A 22,283-nucleotide genomic window follows, 5' to 3' on the forward strand; every position below is an offset into this window, starting at 1 on the left:
GTCATATAAAACATCTTTTACTCTTAGTCTTCTTAACAAAAAAACGTACGTCGCAAGTTATTCCATGTTAAAGTTGTCGTATTTCTGTAATTTCAACCAATCACTGACGTCTATTCAGCTGAATAAGAGTTACTGCTGGGCGGTCATAAAAATGTTATTCCCTGTGACATATTTCATCCGGTTTAATCGTAATTTATACGCATATATTGTTTATATAATAAATTACGCTGTGCGTATCTATGTGTGTAACAATTTTAGAGTTAGGGTTAGTTTTAGGGTTACGGTTAACAATCTAGTTAGGGTTAGAGTTAGGGGATTAATACGATATACACCGTTACAGCGCTAACTGTTTTCAACTGAATAGACGTCAGTGATTAGTAGAAATTATCGAAATAAGACAATTTTTTACATGAAATAAATTCGAATACAAAAATATTTTTCTGTTCTATAACACAAAATAGATAAGTATACGAAGTTTGAAAGTCTTTCCATACCAAAAACACTACGTAAAACATAAATGAAAACTGGCGCCCCCGTTTTAAAATAGATCCCTTTTCAGTTCTATATTTAAGAGATGAGGAATTATGTACACTATTTACATTCGATGGATATTTGTCCTCATCTTGTTTGTTGTTAACACAACATTTCAGCTGATATACCCTCCAGCCTTCTTCAGGTGTCTTGGGGAAATTTTGAACCTAGGTTCTCATTCCTCCGGTATTTTTCGATGTTGTTATTACTATTGTTGTTCAGGTCACTGCTTGGAATCGAACTCGGAATCTTGGGGTTAGTAGCCCGCACTCTTAACCACTACGAGCATATGGCATAGTGGTTAAGAGCGCTGGCTACTAACCCCAAGATTCCGAGTTTGATTCCAAGCAGTGACCTGAACAATAATAATAATAATAATATCGAAAAATACCTTAGGAATGAGAACCCAGGATCGAAATTTCCCCAAGACACCTGAAGAAGGCTGGAAGGTATATCTACAATGAGTGTTGCAGTTGATTCAATCAATGGAACAACCTGCTTGTGAAATTAACATGCAAGCGGCTGAGTATTCCATAGACACACATACCCTTAGAATAGTTCTCAGATAGATTCAGCATGACACGGAATGTGAGAAGGCTAGCCCTTTGAAATACAGATAGAACTCACTTTTGACAGCGAACTGGACAGGAGCAATGTGAAATAAAGTGTCTTTCTCAAGGATACAATGTATTCATGACCTTCTGATTGAACTCAGGACCTTATGATCGTAAGCCCAATGCCTTAATCACCAACCCACGCAACATATATTAACCATTCAAAAACACACCAAGATTGTTAACTTCACTTAAACATTTATTATTTGGTGTCAAAATTTTCGTCACACCAACTGCAACCTATTCACATGCATGATTCCACTGCAACATATCAATGGAGAATGCAGTGGAAGATTTTGGCACCAAGCAATAAATATTTAACCATTTTCTTACTGTATTTATTTTGAGATGCTCTGTGTTTCTCTCAATTATTTTAGAAATAACAAAGAATTTAGTAAAATAACTTAGTTATTGTTAAGCTAGTGTAGGAACGTTAATTGTGACTAAGGTTTGTTGGAAGATTTTAATTCAAAACTTATGAAAGCAAGATATTTGTACTACAGAGCCAGAGCCGGTTTCAGCCAGGTTGGTAAAGAAAGGGTTCAGTAAAGGTAACAGTCTTTGTGCTTTTTTGAATAGCTAATATGTATCTTCCACAGTATAAAAATAACTATTTTAATAATTACACTCAGCTGGCAAAAACAAACCAATCACTGAATCACTCAAAACAGTATTAGCAATATTTTTGTAGCCCCTTTTAAGAGCCATAATTTTTGTGTAAATAACTCGATATGACAAACTAATGAATCTCAGTAAGCTAGAAAAATAAGTGTGAAAAGATAATTAAATCTTGAAATAGTTAAGCTTAATCGTTTATATACGGTTAGGAAAAAAACATCTTCATGTAATCCTGATGGTTAAAATTTCAAATGCCCTCAATAGACTGAATTCATTTTCTACTTGAAAACAGTTGATTGAATTCAGGTATATTTTTCTTTAGGCTTTTGCACTCATTTAGTTACACTTTACTCATTTAATTATATGACACTAATGAGTTATTAGCTTCATAAGCTGTTGTTTTTTTTTTTTACCACATTTTCTTAAATTTTCTGTAGACAAAAATTGAATTTAGTCAAATTATAACGGAAGTTAATATGAATTTAAGATGCAATTATAATATTTAATTGCTTTCTGAATCAGTACCACCTGAACTAAAATCAATTGAATCCATTTGTGTGGGCTGCGAGATGTATATTAAGGTGTTTGGTTGCATGAGTTGTTAGGTGTTTCCTCTGTTTGCCGGCACGAGGCCAGGTCTGAGTAGAGAAGGGCTAAAGTTAACCAGCTAGAAACCAAGAGGATTGGATGGCAAAATGTAATATCACAATATCACTTTCATTTGAGAATGGAAGCAAAAGAATTAGTTTTCCTTGCTGTTTTGTTCATATAACAAAAGCAGTCAGTTGTGTTTAGCATTTGAACTTCCAGTATTTAAGACGTCGGCATTCATGAATTTGTTACTAAAAGAATGTGAAATGCACCAGAAAACCAGTTGAGGGTATCATTGTTTGCATTTTATTATGAGCATTATCAAGGTGCTGAGCTGGCGGAAATGTTGGCATGCCAGGCGAAATGCTTTGCAGTATTTCGTCAGTCTTTACATTCTGAGTTCAAATTCCACCAAGGTTGACTTTGCCTTTTATCCTTTCGGAGTCAATGAAAAATGTATCAGTCCAGCACTGGGGTTGATGTAATCAACTATCCCCCTTCGCTCAAATTTCAGGCCTTGTGCCTATAGTAGATGTTGTATCCATAACCAAAGCACTTTATTCTCAGTCTGTCTGGCTTTAAATAGGGACCACATGGTGTGATTAATTATCTGCTGAAAACAGCAGTAGCTGCACCATTTTATGTATCATTTGGTTGTAGTGCTGATTTGTAACATAGAGAAGGATGGTTTCTGTTGGGTGGATTTGCCTTCAATGAACTGCATAATGACAGTCTGTTGTGATGCTCATAATGATTTAAGGGGCTCTTGTTTCTAGGATACATTATGAGATGCTTGAACAGAGGTGTGTAGATTTATGTTGCATCCAGGAGGTAAGGTAGAGAGGAAGCTCTGCTAGGTTCCTCACAAACAAAGAACATATGTATAAGATTTTCTGGGTTGGGAGCATGGTTGTACTCTTTGCTGAAAAATGGTTTGATAAGATAGTCGAGGTAGTCAGTCTGTGATAGACTACTTAAGCTTCGACTAGCGCTGCAACATGGATTAGCAACCATTATCTCAGCCTATACCCCTCAGCCGGGGCTACCTGAGGAACAGAAAGACTAATTTTGTGACTCTTACAGACTGCCTCATTGACGTTGGCAGGGACCTTCTCTTTGTGGCTGGTGTCTTCAATGGGTGACTTCAGGATCAGGGCTAATGGCTGCCCTGAAGACAACTAGTGTGGAAAAGAAGGGTCTGGAAGCTTAAGGATCCTCTGAATGGACAGAGATTAAGAGACAAGTTTTTGATAAAAAAAAGAGGAGGTGTAGCATCACATAATGTGGAGGACAACTGTTGAGGGAGCTTGCATGGTGGCAACAGATTTGGAACCAGGCTGCTGAAGTTCTGTAATGCAAATGATCTTATGATCTGTAATATTAACTTCAGGAATCCTGCCAGTCACCTGTTCACCTACCTGTCTGGTGGGTACACTAGTCAGGTTACATTCTCGCCAGGAAACAAGAAAGATGGCTACTTATAAATGCCAAAACTTTCCCAGGTGAAGAATGCACCCCACAAAATAGGTTAGTAGCTAGTGACTTCAGGATCAGGGCTAAATGGCTGCCCAGAAGACAGCCAGTGTGGAAAAGATGGGTCTGGAAGCTTAAGAATCATCTGAATAGACAGAGATTTAGAGACGTATTACTTGAAGGTTTTGATAAAAAAGAGGAGGTCTTTACATTCTGAGTTCAAATTTGTTTGAGGTTAACATTGCCTTTCATCCTTTCAAGGATGCTAAATATGTACCAGTTAAGGAGAACTGGGGTCGATGTAATCAACTTACCCGCTCCCAGAATTGCTGGGCTTGTGCCAAAATTTGAAACCAATATTAGGTCTACATTTGAAGGTGGCAAACTGGCAGAATTGTTCGCATTCCTGGCAAAATGCTAAAGTGTAAAGTGTAAAGACGGACAAAATGTTGTTGAGTTCAGATTCTGCTGAGGTCTGTCTGCCTTTCATTCTGTCAGGGTAGCTGTTATCAACTTACCCTCTCCTCCAAAATTGCTGGCCTTGTGCCAAAATTTGAAATCAATATTACCTCTAGTTTCAATTCTCACTTGTAGCTATTACAGTCCTCTTACAAAATTTAACAAAGCCTCCCAGAAAAATATGCCTATTGTAACACCATTTTCTCCTCTCTCTCATATACTAAATGCCTAATAAGTAATGTTTTCTCTATGTAATAACTCCTTTCTTTCTTTCTTTCTGTAGATGCTAAGAAATGTTTTGAAAACCAACTTCCCATTATTGACCATTCCATCACCAGAATTTGTCGGTCGCCTCATTGTCTCTAATCAGTGCACAGTTATTTCACGTTTGTGCCGTATCATCTTTGAGTAAGTTTCACTGAATCCTTTCATGTTTCTGCTGATGCTCAGAATTGCTTGTAGGAATTTTACTATCTGTGTTTGTGTGTATCTTGTTTTTATAATCTAATTATTTTCCATTCTCATTGTAGGGTTGTTTCTATTTATTTAAGCTTTATAAATGTTCTAAAAGCAGTGGAATACATCATTGTCATTTAGGGTCCGTTTTCTAAGCTGGCATGGGTTGGACAGTTTGGCAGTATCTGGCAAGCCTGAGAGCTGGACCAGGTACCAGTCATCTATTTTGGCAAGATCTCTATGGCTGGATGCCCTTCTTAGTGCCAACTACCTTACAGGGTGTATCAGATGCTTTTTACATGGCACCAGCTTGAATTCAAAATTGATAAAGCTGTTAATAATTATGTGTAAATACTGAATTAAAAAACGATTTGGATGAAAAAAGCCCAAGGCTACCTGTGGGACTTGAATTCACATCATTTATTAACATGATAGATGTTCTACCATTGGATAACAGCATTCCTTTGAAGTTCTCCATCAATTGTAGAATTCTTTTTTCTTACCAGCAAGTATTGAAGGTAGTTTATGTGATGGCCTAGTGGTTAGGGTGTTGCACTCACAATCACCAGATTGTAGGGTCAGTTCCTGGCCCTGGAGGCATGTTGTGTTGTTGAGCCAAACACTCCATTTCCTGTTGCTCCAGTTCTGTGTGGGGGCCAGCATATGCAGCATATGAGAGAAACAAGTAAAGGATAAATTATGCATCCTGGACTACATTATCTAATATGCATTATACCTTTAAGAAGGTATGATTTGGTTTTGATACAGATTTGATACCTATTTCTAGAGCATTCAGCAATTGTTCAACCAGGTTCCTTTAATGAATGAAAGATTTATTTTACTTGTGCCGCTTGTCTTTAAAAAGTCTGATAATTTTATTTACATAACTTGTTGAAGCTAGGTTGATCTGCATAAATATAATTGCTATTCAAATGGTCTAAACACTTCATATTTTCCAAAATCTTCAACCATGGACACCTTCTATTGAGTTAGTAAAATTTAGCATAGATTCTTTGCGAAAACAATTGGATTGGATTGGATTGCCTATGTTGTGTCCACTGCAGGATGGAGGCTTCAGCATGTTCTCTCCACCAACCATGGTCTGATGTGTAGACCATGGATTTGAGCTTGTGATCGTACTGGTTTGATGAACCTACTCTGCCACTCCTGGCTCGACACAGCTTGGCAGAGGGGGGGTGCAGTTTTTATACTCTTATCCAGGAGAAATTAAGTCAACTACATTGACCCCACTGCTTAACTGGTATTCCGAAAGAATGAAATACAGAGTCAACTGCAGTGGGATTTGAATTCAGAACGTAAGGACAGATGAAGTACCACTAAGCATTTTACCCAGCATGCTAACAATTCTGCCAGATTGCTGCCTTATGTAATAATTCGGATCTATTTTAAAACGGGGGCCACAGTATTTTCTTAACGAAACACTTTGAAACTTGGAACATTGGTAGAATGTGTCATATAAAACATCTTTTTCTCTTAGTCTTCTTAACAAAAAAAAAAGAAATCCCTAAGTTATTCCATGTTAAAGTTGTCGTATTTCTGTAATTTCAACCAATCACTGACGTCCATTCAGCCGATATACATTAAGTGCCGACTACATAAACAAACGATTCTGAAACAATTCTATCGGTGATAAAATTATTATTTCCTTGTCAAAAAATGGCTGAAGCATATTGGCAGTAGTTAATAAACCTTTCTATTATAGGCTAACCCTAACCCTAACGCTAGGGTTAGGGTAAAACAGCAAATTTAAAAAGAAAAAGGCAAATAAAACGAAGAAAAGAAAATGAAAAAAGCAAATTTAACGAAGGAAAACGAACACACGTGTTGCCTCTCTGCAAATGTCAGAAGTTATGGAGATTAAATACGCTTTACACCGCTTAATCAGCCAAAAGAGTAAATGTAAACAACTGAATACTTGTCAGTGATTGGTTGAAATTATCGAAATAAGACAATTTTTTACATGAAATAAATTCGAATACAAAAATATTTTTCTGTTCTATAACACAAAATAGATAAGTATACGAAGTTTGAAAGTCTTTTGGTACCAAAAACACTACGTAAAACATTAATGAAAACTGTGGCCCCCGTTTTAAAATAGATCCAATAATTCTGTAAAATAGAACCTCACACACAAATGTGCACATGCTCACACACACACAAACATATTTGTTTAGAGTTAACTGCTGGAAAAAAGTACTTGATACCATCGTAGAGATTAATGTTTTATTTTGGTCAAATCTATCGCTTGCTACTCTGTGTTTTGTCTGTTGGTTTCGCAGGGGCTTCAAATAGGTTATTAATGAAGAAACGATGGAATTGGCAGGTTTATATATAGGATTCCTGTCATAGTGTATGATGGTGGGAGAGAAATAAAAATGAAGAAACAAAAAGGAAAGACAGGAAGCGGGGGGGGGGGGAGAAGGAAAGGAAGAAGCAGAAAGAAAGCAGGTTATGATGGGGGTAAATGAAGCGCATTGGACAGATGATTTATATATCCTCATCATCATTTAGCATTCATTTTCCATGCTGGCATGAGTTAGATGGTTTGATTAGAGAGTAAGTTGGAGAGCTACACCACACTCAAGTCTGTTTTGGTTTGCTTTCTATGATTGGATGCTTTTCCTAATGCCAAGTTTATATATATATATATATATATGTATATATATATATGTATATGTATATATATATATGTATATATATATATGTATATATATATATGTATATATATATATGTATATATATATGTATATATATATATGTATATATATATATATGTATATATATATATATGTATATATATATATGTATATATATATATGTATATATATATATGTATATATATATATGTATATATATATATGTATATATATATATGTATATATATATATATATATATATATATATATATATATATATATATAAACAATAAATGAAATAGAGATACAAATGACAATCCAATAATTTATTTATATTATAATATAATATAATATACTACGAATAGAATATAGTATAATTTTATGTTATATTGTAATTTAAACAAATTATTGTATTGCCATTTGTATCTCTCTATTTAATTGTTTGTAATTTGCATTATACCGCTATTTATGTGGTGTTCAACCTATGTACCAGGGAATGTTTTACACACACATTGGAAAGAATTTTTTCCTTTGTTACCTTGATATATATAGATATATATTCATTCATTTCTTCTTTTCTTCTTGCAGTTACTCGAGTGTGTTCCAGAACTTAAAGAAGCTTCAGACACCCTATAAACTTGACAAACACATTAAAAAGTTGAATGTCTATGTTTTAGATATCTGCAATGCTCTTTGGCGTTACAAAGCTTTTGTTACTACAGAACAAAGTTCTGATTCCATTTTGTTTGATTTTGATATCTTCCCCATACCTGGAATTCGTAGCAAATCTGTGAATTCATCTTTATCCTTGTTACATCATCAAGCGTTCTTAGGACATGCACAGTTGTACCTGAGACAGGTTGGTTATTTCTCTCTCTTTATTCACCATTTCTTGTTCTCCCACCACTCTTATAAAATTTAATTTCTTCTCTGTGATTGTACTTCAAAATATTACAACAACCAACAAAAAAAAAACCTTTCTGTTTACATATTCACAATTAAAAAATATGTAATTGTAATTTGTGTCATCACCAACTAACATTCATGTTAGTTTCAAGCTCTGCCATCATAGTTTCATTCCAGAATCCTTGATATCAATCTTCCTGGTAAAAATTCTCCTTGTGCATCAGTGCACCAAGATTTTCAGGAAAGATCTCTGTGTGATTATAAGAAATTTAGTTTAGGAAAAAACCATGCAGCAACTAATATCTTTGAAAGCTTCAATCAGTTTCCTTACTCCATTTCAAAAAGTAGGAGACCTGAAGTCAGTGCAGCTGAGTTACAAACATCCTTTCCCGTCAAGGACAACTTGGCTTCTGTTTCTCATGAGATCAACAAGTCCCAAAGTACTTGGACTGACGTACTTGCCTGAAACCCTTGAAGGCAATGCCCCAGTCTGGCCAGTTTCCTATAACTGAAACAAGTAAACAAATATAATTTTCTTAGAATTGAGCCAACTTTTCTATTATTTCCTTCTCTGGCACAATGTCAAATAATGTGTTGGGATGGTCACAGCTGGAGTGCCTTTCATTCTAGGCTTCATGTTGAGCTAGAGAACCGGAACAACTATTTTCATAAAGTTTCATAGACTTCATGTACTTTCAAGCTCTGGAATTTTTATCTACCATTCTTCTAATAATTACCATTCTTGTATTAATATTTTAATATATTAATAATGCATTTCAGCTGCATTTTTCTGCGTTGTTTACAGGAATACATTTGCATATTTCGGATTCTTTTCATTATCTTTCTTTATTCCTTTGCTATTTCTTGTGAGTGGAAGCAAGAATGTTTCCTTGGAATATTACTTTGATAGAGTAATTAACTTACTTGTCCTGCCACACACCAATCACATTCCGATAAACATATAAATTAACCGGAACGTATATGCTCTCTGTAAGAGGCAAAATATTTTTTCCCTTGGCACAATAACTAATGGAAATGCTACTACTAAGATAACATCCAACACCCCCACCCCACCCCCAGCTTTCTTTGTTCATTGTTTCCCTCTCCTCCTCTTCCTTTCATTCTCATTTAATTTTAATGTATTAATTTATTCACCTGCAATAACCAGAAGGGTATTTTGTTTTTCTTTTCATAAATTTCTTTCTCATCCTTCAGCCAATCTGTCTTTTAACCATTGCTGCCTGAATCAGTGTTCAATGAGTCAACTGTTGTTGTTTAACCCTAGGTCAGCCTGTGGTCAATAGTGTTTGGGCCTTGATCGTCCTTTTTTTTTTTATATTATCCCTTTAACATTTATACTGGCCAGATCCAGCCTCTCACACCTACCATTCAATGTCATTCTAAAAATATACAATCACATCACCAAAGTTTCAAAGCTACGTGATAATACATAAGTTCCAAACAATGTGAATAAATACACATTACATATGAAAGAGAGAGAGAGAAATCTGAATGCCAAAGGGTTAATGGTAAATGCCATGGGCATTCAATCAATTAATTAATCTTTGATTAATTTTCTTTCTTTATTCTACACTTTGGTTCTGGCTGACTGAAAAACAGATACCACTTCTTTCTATACTAAACTAGTGTACTATTTTAGAAAAGACATGGAATATTTCTCTCCCTCTCTCTCACAGACAGGAAGAGCAGTGTCCCTTAGCATTTTCAGGGACCTGAATACTTGTAATAAAGTGGGCTCTTCTAATGGCATCTATGAAATAGAAACTGGAGTTTTCTTACAGCAATATTTAAATGACATTTAACCAGAGAACTACAATTCAACTATCAGAAATAAGTATATATATATACAATCTTTTGATTTTCAAGATACTAATATCGAAATGTTTTTGTCTTTTCACTCTCTTCAGGAAATGCCCCAGAGCCAACAGCATCCTTCATTGATACGAGTAAGTATTTATCAAATTGTTCTTTTCTACTCTAGGAACAAGGCCTGAAATTTGGGGGGAGGTGGGGAGGGGCAGTCTATTAGATCAATGGTACTTAATTTGTCGACCCCGAAAGATGAAAGACAAAATCAACCTTGGCGGTTTTTGAACTCAGAACATAAAGACAGTCAAAATACCGCTAAGCATTTCGCCCAGCGTGCTAATGTTTGTGGCAGCGCCACCTCAAGTATTTATCAAATTATTGTTGTAATGCTGGAGTTTCATTAGAATGACACTTTTTGACTGTGAAGAAAGTTGTGTATTTTGGTCCCTTTTGAGTTTTGATTATTTATCACAAATGCTTTGCAAGCCATCTGTCTATATGTCTCTGTCTTATCTGCCTGTCCATCTATCTTTCTACTTCTCTATCTGTCTGTCTAAAATAAGAAACCCTGTTTAATTCTTCTCATTTGTAGTTTGTTGAGTTTAAAATGCTTTATTTACTTGGTTTCTCAGCTTTAGATTAATTGATATCAGTTAAATTCGTTTACATCCACGTATGTGTGACATGTACTAAAACATTTAATATACAGGGACCAATAAAATAATGCTTTCTGTTATAGGTACAGGGCATAATAATACCTGACTAAATATAAACCCATAAAACACTTGTAGGCAATACTATATGGTCATTGCCCAAAGACTAAAAGCAGTTATAAATTTATATATTTTTACTGATATCTGTAGTTCAACTTCAACCATGCTGAGACACTACCTTCTAGAGCAGTGTTTCTCAACCTTTGTCTACTTGTGGATCCGTTTGTTTCCTGTTTTACTCAGCTGGGCCCCAATAGGAATTGTATAAAAAAGAATTAAAATATTTTGTGTATTGTAAGAAGTGTAACCAATTTATTATACATTGATTTCAACAGCAAAGACCCTATATCAACCCCTAAGGACCATATGGATCCCATTTGAGAACCACTGATCTCGAGTATAGTTGATTATATCAACATTGAAAGGATGAAAGGTAAAGATCAATGTGGGAAGAATATGAATGCAAAATGTATTGGAATGTAACCAAGTACCACAATATACATATATACATGTGTGGTTGTATGGTAAGTTTGCTTACCAACCATATGGTTCTGGGTTCAGTCCCATTGCATGGCATGATGGGCAAGTGCCGTATATTATAGACTCAGGCCAATCAAAACCTTATGAGTAGATTTTACTGACAGAAACTGAAAGAAGCCTGTCGTAAATGTGTGTGAGTTCTAGTCATTGGACTGCAACCATGCTGGGGCACTGCCTTAAATTTCTAGTCAAATGAACCAACCCTAGTCCTTATTTCTTTTTAAGCCTGCTGCTTGTTCTATCTGTCTTTTTGCCAAACTGTTAAGTTATGGGAGCACAAACACACCAATACCAGTTGTCAAGTGCTGGTCGGTGGGATAGACAGACACACATAAATATATATACTTATATATATTGAGTCATCCCATAAATAGTGTGGGATTTTTTATGCTGCTTTTATTTTTTAAAATGAACATAAACAAAGTTCTTCTTTGATCTAAAATATACTTTCCTTCATTTTCTACAATGTTCTCCTTGCTCAATTTGCTAGGAATAGTAGCCAAAGCCCCCCTCAAATCACATCCTAAAGAATATATCATAACTGATAGTTAGATACCTCTGAAAAGTTGTGATGGCCACGGTTGGGATATCTCTGGGTATAGGTAGAATATAATCTGCAGTTAAAATATCTAATGTCTATTGATTTTTGGAGTGGGTTGACTTTCATCAACAAAATCACTCTGTTATTACCAATATTATGTGTCACATCTTCAGTTCTTTAGCAAAAAATAATCCAACTAGCTATTCTGAAATCTCCTTTTTTCTCTTTTTTTTACAGAAAAACCGGAAAGGTTATTTCCAGTTTCTGCGTGATCAAGAATTGGAGGGTTTAACTGATTTCATTTCACGGTTCATTGATTCTCGGTTAGATTTGCAAACAGTAAGTTTCTCTTCTTAATAACTGCTCACAAACACCCTAATATATACTAGGGCATCTGTTTGGGTCATCAATTAGTTAGTTCTTATTCAGACAGGTTGATTGGGGTGAAGGTGAGGACCATACTTTTCTCATACATTCTAATTTTGGCAGTTTCTTTGTTTGGATGTCATTTTTAACACCAACTACTTTACACAGTATACTGGCACCAGCACAAGAGAGGTTGTCATTTCCTCAACAGGCTAAAACTAATACCAAACACTTTACAGAGTGTATTGGCTGCTTTTGACGTGGCACCATCACCAATGCTTTTTACATCAATTTGTTGAATCAATAAATTTATTCCAGATAGAGTAATGAAGGCAGAAGGTGAAATCTTTAGCAAAACCAGTATTTACAACTTGAGAGAAATTTTACCTGCATCTTTTTTGGTAATTTTTTTTTTTTTTTTTTTTCAATTAAAACTAAGCATCACTACTTCACAATTCTTGAACCTCTAATTTTATTAATGCTATTGCTACTAAATATTTAAATATTTCAAGCTCTGTAAATTATCCATTTAGCATTCAAACCAGCCGTGTCCACACCAAAATTCTGCCTATTTTATAGTGAAACTGGTGAGATCCAGCCTCTCACACTTCGACCCTTCAATGTTGTTCTAAAAATAAACAATCATGTCATTGAAATTTCAAAGGTACAAGATAATGTATGATTAATTGAAAACAACGTGAATAAGTGAGGATTACATTTGACAGGATAATCTGAATGCCAAAGGGTTATGGGTAAATACCATGGGTATTCAATCAGTTTTTGATTAACCTTTATGACCAAGTCCCTCTTATTTTGGACAGCCATTTATTGAAACCATTTCTTCATTTTATTTTGTTTTAGAAAACTGAGTGAAGAAGAAAGCTTGCACCACACCTGTCCAGTGTTTGAGTACCACTTTTTCTACTACAGTTTTAATGCCACACAAAGCAAACTCCAGCAATAATTGGTCAATCAATTCCAAGTGCCTTACCCATCATGCTGTGATTGATCTATTGTTAAAATCTTACATTGAGTTACCTGTGCATCAATATCTCTATTACCATACTTGAACACAATCAGTGGTCAAGTAATTTTCCTCTTCATAAAATGGGAGCTGCTGTCTGGGTACTTTGATGCAGGTAACTCATTGTGCCCAGCCTTTCACTCTGTGTCAGTCTAGCTGAGTATCTAAGGTGCTCAGTGAATGGATGAGTGTATTTGATTGAAAGAATTTGATGTAGATTAACAATAAAAATTGTTGATTGTTGATGAAATGCATGAGAGTCTATGTCCAAAGTAGGATAGTACACAACCAACCAAAGAGGAAGGGCTCTATGTGGTTGTATGATTAACAGCTGCTAGAAATAACAACAAAGTGTCCTTCAAGTCATAACATCTTACCAACTTGAAAAATGGGAAGACTCATTAGTTACTTCTGTGAGACCTGTTCAGGCAGTTATAATCAAAGGCATTCATTTAAGTTTTTTTTTTTTTTTTTTTTTCAGACTACCCAATATCTAAGAGCGTTTGATTTTAGTGAGATTCAGTTGCTATTTCTAACAGGTCGCTTGACTCCATAGAGAAGGGCTCTCTAATTAATTTGTAATGCAATATAATCTACCACTTTAAGTTGTAGTTGCACTATTTTACTGATCAGCAGTTCATTACTTAAGAGTACTGAATTCAATAGTTCAAGAGTTACCATAAGAAAATGGGAAGCTTGCAAACTATTCTGAGCAGGGTTTAAGTCTTGTTCACTTGGGTACTGCACAAAGTGATGATAAACACTTGAGCAATGAACCATGGAGGTCTGTCAAGTGTGGACTGGACTATCTTGCGAGCCGACAATCTTTTTGTATTCAAGAGCAGTAAATAATTGCCGTATATTTTGGAGTCCCCATCCCTTCAGTTCTATGAACACCACTTGCATGCAGCTGCTCTTGTTTAACCATTTTTCTGTGTCGAACGTTTCACAACACAGTGTAGTTTAATTAATGACTCCTAATTTATTTAAAATCCTGTTTGAATTATGAGGGCCATTTAAAAAAAAAACACAAGCACAGCAGTGACTGGTGAAACTTGGCTATATAGAAGAATTGGGGGGACAACACGATAGCAATGATACAATGATGACAGGATTAGGGAGCTAGAAATAAGCATAGGGCTTGAAAAAGAGGAAATGTGAGGAAGAAATGTAGTTTGGTTTGTTGGGGTAAGGTGTGTGAAATTCTTTCTTTATTATTATTCCAGGTGGGTGGAACACACGACACTCTTTGATCTCTTTCACTGTAGATGGCTTCGCAACTCAGTGTAGTTTAATTAATGACTCCTAATTTATTTAAAACCTGTTTGAGTAATGAGTGCCATTTTCAAACACACATACACTGTTATATTGTTTTTTGTTTGTTTGTTTCTTTTTGGTATTTTATATAATTGTGTGTCTAAGAATTTTATGTATTGACTGACTTAGTCATCAACACTTTGTTCCATTGTATATGTAGCCATGCAAATACTGGATGTAAACACACACACACACACACACACACACACACACACAGACACACACACAAGGTGTTGCTGAAAAGTTTCTGGCTTTAAAGAATATCATGAAAGGCCTCGATGGAGACCCAACCTTCCAAGATCTTTTTCAGGACTTAGGAAAACTGAGGGATTATTGCAATAAGTGTGCAAATCTGAGAGGTAAATATGTTAAATAAAATGATAATTAACTGATCCGCTTGCATTTTCTTTTACCTAAAGTCAGGAATTTTTCAGCACCCGCTTTGTTCATATACATCAATCGTAAATCATGATGAATAATGGTAACCTTTTAAAACCCACATATACCATTAGATTCACTTTGCAGGCATTTCTAAGGTATCCTATGACTTGAACTGTGTTAGTGACCTGCTTGCATATCTCTGACAAAATCTTTTGACACTATTATAGTCCACACAGTTCTAAGTGGGTAGCCTTGTGAAGGACAGGTGTTCCATCCAGGGTAAATGTTGGTCTGCCTGCTTAGGCATCATTCAAATGCTACAATAATACATGGAAACGCATTGTGACCAGCTGTGTATAACATCCAGTAGTCTAGTTGATGTTTGTATAAATATTTACTCTTTTATACTTATTTATATGAACATGTGTGTATGTGTGAGTGTGCATAAAATCTAAAAATGTTATAAAATAAAATAACTGAAAATTTATCAAAACCATTTTTTCCTTTTGTTTTTTTGATTCATGTGTGTTGGAGTGAGTGGAATCAGGGATGGTGTTGGGGAAGGTTACATCACTTTGGCATCTGTTTTGTAGTAGTAAGTAGTAAACTAATTATTTTATCTTGGGATTTTTTTTTTTTTTTAAAGATATTCAATATGGTGTTTTTTGCAAAATGTACATAAAAAAAATATATTAAAAGGAAAAAAAGAGAAAGAACCACCAGAAACAATTCATAGTTAAAGGCCGAATAACAGACATGATTTTAATTTGTTAACAAGTGTTCTGTTTGGAATTCCTGGCAATACTCTACAGCATCGAATCGGAATTCAGAGAATGCTGGAATAGTATAGGAGATAGGTTCAGTCTACTCCATGTTTTGTTTCTCCTTATATCAAAACTATGTGAATATCTTCTTAATGTGTCAGAATATGTGGGTTTACGTGTTTTTTTTTTTTTGTGTTGTTTATTGCATGTGATTGTGTGTGTGTGTGTGTGTATACAGAAAAGTTGTACAAATTATTCCAATTGTTGTTTTGTAAATAACCATATTAACTTCAACCATTCCACCCTCGTATTCATTACTGCCAATCACTTTGTTTACATGTGTGTGTATGTGTGCATATGTGTTTATGTATGTATGTGTGTAAATAAGTATTGTTTATCTGTATATCAGCTTTATATATATATGTATATATGGACATTTGTAGTGTTGTTGTGTACATGTATCTCTCTCTCTCTCACAAGGCCACTTGGGGCACCATCTTGAAGGGTTTAGTCAAAGATATTGACCCCAGTCCTTATTTTTTAAAATCCAGTCCTTATTCTATTGGCTTCTTTTGTTGAGCCATTAAGTTACAGACATAAACAAACCAACAGTGGTGAAAGTCAAACACGTGTGTGTGTGTATGTATGTATGTGTGTGTATGTATATATATATATATATATATATATATGAGGGGCTTTTTTAAAGTTTTTCTTTACTAAATCTACTTATGAGGCTGTGGTCGGGGTGTTCAAGGTGTCACACAGTGGGACTGAACTGAAAACCATGTTATTGGGAAGCAAACCTCTTGCCACACCTGTACCTATAAATTTCAATTCAGTTTGGTTCCTATCAAATTACTGGTACCAGAGTTGAACCACCCTTGTTTGGGGTACCAAATTCCCTAAGGTTCACTTTTGGTTCCCCTCTCTAGAAATTGTACCACCCAATGATAGTCCAACCTTCACTATTTTGTTGCTCTGAAACCACCAAACACCATCAGGGTTCTACTGCAGGAATCTCTACTAAGCATTTGTGCCCTACATAGTCCATAAAACCAAATGTAAAATATTATTCAAAATAATTAACAGTGTCAATAATGAGTTGTTGAGGGGGCTAATACATGGTTGCTTAACCTGCCAGAAATATCTGCTATATCTCTCTCAAACACACTTTACTGGCTTAGGAGAGTATATGGTGGATAATGTAGTCCTACATGCATTGTGCCTGGGAAGAAAGATGTCTGGAACAATTGTAACTAGGCTTGACTTGGGGCTAAAAATCAACAATAACAACAAGGAGTCCTTTGCATGGTCACTCAACATGCTAGAAATAATAGCCTTATTCTTTAATCTCATTAATTTAACCCCTATGGATGCCAACTTGCCTGAGACCACCCTTGGTTCTGTGATAGATATTGCCTGTTTTAAAGTGATCTAAATTCAAAGCTTCTATTAGTATTTCATGTTTTAAACAACAGCTTAATAATACTGTTCTGTAATTTTGAGATGGGGAATTCTGTAGATTATTTACATTGGTAGGATTTTGAGCCCAATCCTGGGTTCTCATTCCTAAGTTGTTTTTTTTTTTTTTGTTTTTTTTTTTTTTTGCTGTTATGCAGTCCATATGACATCAGGAAGGCATTCAAGAGTAATAGAGCACTTCGCAAATATCGCCTTCAAGTAGAACCACCAGGAGAAGAGAATATGACCAAAGACTGCGTGTAGTCCATCCCATGCAGTTATGGTAGGTTATACAAAGGTGAAACATGCCACCCACTCAAAAAATGTAGAGGAACATTGTAAAGCTGTGACACGAGGTGTTGAAAAATCGGGTATAGCTGATCATGTATGGAAAAGTGGAGACCACCTTCCCCTGTGGAATGAAATTAAAATAATAGAGAACGCCCCTGGAAAATACGAAAACTAAAAGAGGCAACACATATGCTAGGGCACAATAACTTCCTAAGCAGACCCAGTGCAGATACGAGTAGAATATGGGAACCTGTATCAAGGAAGGATGCAAAAATATTAGGTCTATAAGCCCTAAAATTCACTCTATGACTTAGCGGTTCGGCAAAAAAACCGATAGAAAAGTACTAAGCTTACAAAGAATGAGTCCTGAGGTTGATTTGTTCGATTAAAGGCGGTGCTTCAGCATGGTTGCAGGCAAATGACTGACACAAATAAACGAACGTGTGTGTGCGTATTTAAGAATCTGTGATGGTATTTATGTTTCTGTATTGATATTTATCCCCACCAACATTCGTTAATGTGTTAGCTTGTTTTCACCCCCGTTACTTAACAGTTCGACAAAAGACCGATAGAATAAGTATCAGACTTTAAAAGAATAAGCACTGGTAAATTTGTTCCACTAAACCCTTTGAGGCGGCGCCTCAGCACGGCAAAAACATGACTGAAAGAAGTAACACACACACACACACATGGAGAGAGAGAGTTCAATTTACAGAAAACAAAAGGCGAAGTCACGTGAAGGAGCAACAAACAGATGTATTAGTTTAACGATCTGGAAGAATGGAAAAGTCTTTGATGTTTCGAGCCTACGCTCTTCAGCAGAAAGGATTGAGAGGGAAAACAATGGGGAGAGAAATAAATGTGTAGGGATTAACGGTTTAACTTGATGCTATGTAAATGGAGTTACCAAATGATTTACAATTGTTTTATCATTATTCAGTACAACTAATCTTGCGTAATGCTGTAGCCATTCGGGCAACTATTGATTAATTTTTATGTGCTATGTAGGATTTCTTTATAACACATGTTGAACATATGTCTTGAAAATTTCTTTAAAAATATGCTGACTGATTCTGAAATCTAAATAAATACGCAGCGAGTTGGGTGGTCTACATGATCACGTTTTTGTAAGAGAAACAAATGAATGCGAGAAACTGAGCAGATTAAGAAAATATTTGTATGATATACGGAATTTGCCATCTAAATCAGTAGTTCTCAACGGCGCCATTTGAACCCTGTGGGGCCATAAAAGATTTTGGGGGAGTCCACGCAAGCAAGATATTAAATTGGGGACCCACAGTAATATATTACGGGTCCATGAAAAAATTTTGCTTTTGATGTGTTTATTGCAAGAAACAGATTTCTTTCTCTAATGTTTTACATAGTTCAACCTACACAAGTCAATGTGCGAAAAGCAAAATAGAAATTTTTAAAAATATATATATAATACTAGTTTTTAAACATCAAAGGGTTATGGAGGTCTACTAGAATAAAATAGTAATGAAAGGGATCCATAGTTGAAAACAAAATGGTTGAGAGCCACTGATTTAAAAGCTTGTATGGAAGTTCTTTGCAAAATACTCTAATTTGAACGAAATACAACCTAGAAAATATTGACCCAGTGAAAAACCTGTTCAGTCATGGAAAGTACGAGAGGGTGCTGAAAAGTTCTTGGCTCTAAGGGTATCGTCTGGCTGGAGGCTCAACTTTCTGAGTTCTTTTTATAGGGCTTAGAAGAACTGAAGGACCGTTGCAATGAGTGTGTGAACCTGAGAGGGGAATACGTTGAATAAAATCATAGTTAACTGATTCTCCTGTATTTTCTTGTATCCAAAGCCAGGAACTTTTCAGCACCCCCTCGTATTATTTTGCCTGGGAGCAGTTGGCGATTGGTGATAGGAAGGACATCCAGCCGTAGAAAATCTTTCTCAACTAATTCTGTCTGACTCATGCAAGCTTGGAAACAGAGCATATTAAGCGATGATGTCTAAATGAATGCGTTTCCAGGATTGATCTGTTGATCAATTCGAAACCGTATTGGTCGCAAAGTAAGCTTCTTAACCAAACAGCCATGCTTGCATCTAAAATGGAGAACACTAACATGGCAGTATTGGGATGGTATACAAATATATATGAAGCGAAAACATATTTTGGCAACCTATTTGACAGTCGGCTAAATATACAAGCTAATTACTTAATTTCTGTTCGTTTAATTATCCCTCATGTTGTATATTTATTCTATTCCGTTTGCTAATAAAAATGTATTAAGATTATGTAAATAAGTAAATGTTAATAGTAACAGAACATAAACATGCTTTTGTCTTTGTTACTTTTTATGGAGGGTGGGTGTATTTTTCGTTCATTTATTTAATTAGTTCGTATCACGTGATATGTTAAGTCGTCATGTAAATGACAAGGGTCAGAGAACTGCCGTAAGACGATATTAGTTATATAAATAAATATATTTATAATACTTATATATGTGTGTGTTTATATACATAAGTATGTAAATATAAATGCACACACACACACACACACACACACACATATATATATATATATATATATATATATATATATATATATATATATATATATATATGTATGTATTATTCATAGTTATGTCTATCTATATACAGACGCATACAAATGAATATCTACGCGCATATATATATATATATATATATATATATATATATATATATATATATATATATATATATATATAAGAAGTCAGGACCAAAATCGTTCAAAGGGATGTTAAACATCCAAGTCCGCCGGTTCAATCCAAACAAAGAATATATATATAAAAAAAAACTATATTTTCAGTATTGGTATCTATATATATAAAAATGAGAATGTGTGTCTGTCTGTCTGTCTGTCTGTCTGTGTGAATCCCTAAAACTCGAGAACTACGCAACCAATTTCATTCAAATTTTACACATGCCTTACTTAGGGTTCCAGTTGTGTTATAGTCAAAAAAATTTTTTACTTCTTGCAGAGTTCGAGCCCACAGCAACATAATATCTCCTCCACTATTTAAGTATTACGTGTCAAAAGTAAAACAAAAACACTCATGTCAAATACTTTTACTTTAAAAATGAAATTATTCTACTAACTGAAACAATCACATTTCGATACTGTAATGACAGATACTTTCAGAGAGAGAGAGAGATGTATATGTATACATATAGATGTATATGTACACGTTATTCCACTAACTGAAACAATCACATTTCGATACTTTCAGAGAGAGAGAAAGAGTGAGAAAGAGATGTATATGTATACATATATATGTATATATACACGTATATGCATAGATATATATAGATATAGATCTATATGTATACATATGTGTAGATGTATATATATATATAGATAGATGTACATGTAATATGTACACATATATACATATATATACATGCATACGGATATCTATACATATATACACCCATCACACACAAACACACACATTAGTCATTTGTTTTCTTATCCAAAACTACGTCAAAAGTACTGAACGGATCTTTATGAAATTTGAAAATTATATTCTATGTATAACGGCCATAACTCCCATAAAAATTCATGTATTTTTGATGTTGATGAAATTTTAACCCGAACATAACAGATGAGCATTATTTGTAATTCAACGGTACAACAGTGTAAGACTACCCTTTCAGATATACTTACATTGTGATTTCTGCAATGTGGTGCATAAATTGTCAAGTAAATGAGACGCATCTTTGCCTCCATTGATTCACTTGCAAAGTGTTGAGTAAAATTATTTCATTGCAGACCTCCTTTGGGTCTTTTTATTATCACTGCGACACACATAGTCCCCAGTTGGTAACATTGATTTCAAGGCCCTCCTAGATGAGAGACTGGCATTCCACTTAATGTCTATGTTCCATGCTGGCATGGATTGGAGAGTTATTAATGTAGAAATATGGTATCGTAGCTACTAACAGTTGAGGGTTGCGTAGTCTAGACGGCGTTTTTAGATTTCATTATTCTCTTTAACCCGGGCAAAGCCGGGTATTTCTGCTAGTAATCTATATATATAAAAATGAGAATGTGTGTCTGTCTGTCTGTCTGTGTGAATCCCTAAAACTCGAGAACTACGCAACCAATTTCATTTAAATTTTACACATGCCTTACTTAGGGTTCCAGTTGTGTTTTAGTCAAAAAAGTTTTTAACTTCTTGCAGAGTTCGAGCACACGGCAACATAATATCTCCTCCACTATTTAAGTATTACGTGTCAAAAGTGAAACAAAAACACTCATGTCAAATACTTTCACTTTAAAAATGAAACTATTCCACTAACTGAAACAATCACATTTCGATACTGTAATGACAGATACTTTCACAGAGACAGAAGAGAGAGAGAGAGAGAGAGAGAGAGAGAGAGAGAGAGAGAGAGAGAGAGATGTATATGTATACATATACATGTATATGTACACCATTTCGATACTGTAATGGCAGATACTTTCAGAGAGAGAGAGAAAGAGAGAGAGATAGAGATATATATGTATACATATAGGTGTATATGTACACCATTTCGATACTGTAATGACAGATACTTTCAGAGAGAGAGAAAGAGAGAGAGAGATGTGTATGTATACATATAGATGTATATGTACACGTATATGTATAGATATAGAGAGAGAGAGATGTATATGTATACATATAGATGTATATGTACACGTATATGTATAGATATATATAGAGAGAAAGAGAGAGAGAGAGATGTAT

The 22,283-nt window shown here is 34.9% G+C and overlaps 1 protein-coding gene across 11 annotated transcripts in view; it reads left to right on the forward strand.

Moving 5' to 3' along the window:
* Window positions 1-15,510, forward strand: part of LOC128248848 (centromere protein I-like) — a 34,886-nt gene extending 19,376 nt beyond the window's left edge. For 5 of the 11 annotated variants that reach the window (XM_089358385.1, XM_089358383.1, XM_089358384.1 and 2 more), the window contains 5 exons: window positions 4,570-4,694; window positions 7,988-8,258; window positions 10,234-10,272; window positions 12,167-12,268; window positions 13,157-15,510. In XM_089358385.1, coding sequence (XP_089214511.1) covers window positions 4,570-4,694; window positions 7,988-8,258; window positions 10,234-10,272; window positions 12,167-12,268; window positions 13,157-13,168 — 549 coding nt within the window. In that variant the 3' untranslated portion in view covers window positions 13,169-15,510. Of the gene's footprint in view, window positions 1-4,569; window positions 4,695-7,987; window positions 8,259-10,233; window positions 10,273-11,183; window positions 11,373-12,166; window positions 12,697-13,156 lie in introns of all 11 variants that reach the window. The other 6 variants (XR_016243345.1, XR_016243343.1, XR_016243342.1 and 3 more) reach the window with 2 other exon arrangements.
* Window positions 15,511-22,283: the final 6,773 nt, after the last annotated feature.

Source organism: Octopus bimaculoides, chromosome 10 (genome assembly GCF_046866305.1).
Source record: "Octopus bimaculoides isolate indiv1 chromosome 10, ASM4686630v1, whole genome shotgun sequence".
NCBI lineage: Eukaryota > Metazoa > Mollusca > Cephalopoda > Octopoda > Octopodidae > Octopus > Octopus bimaculoides.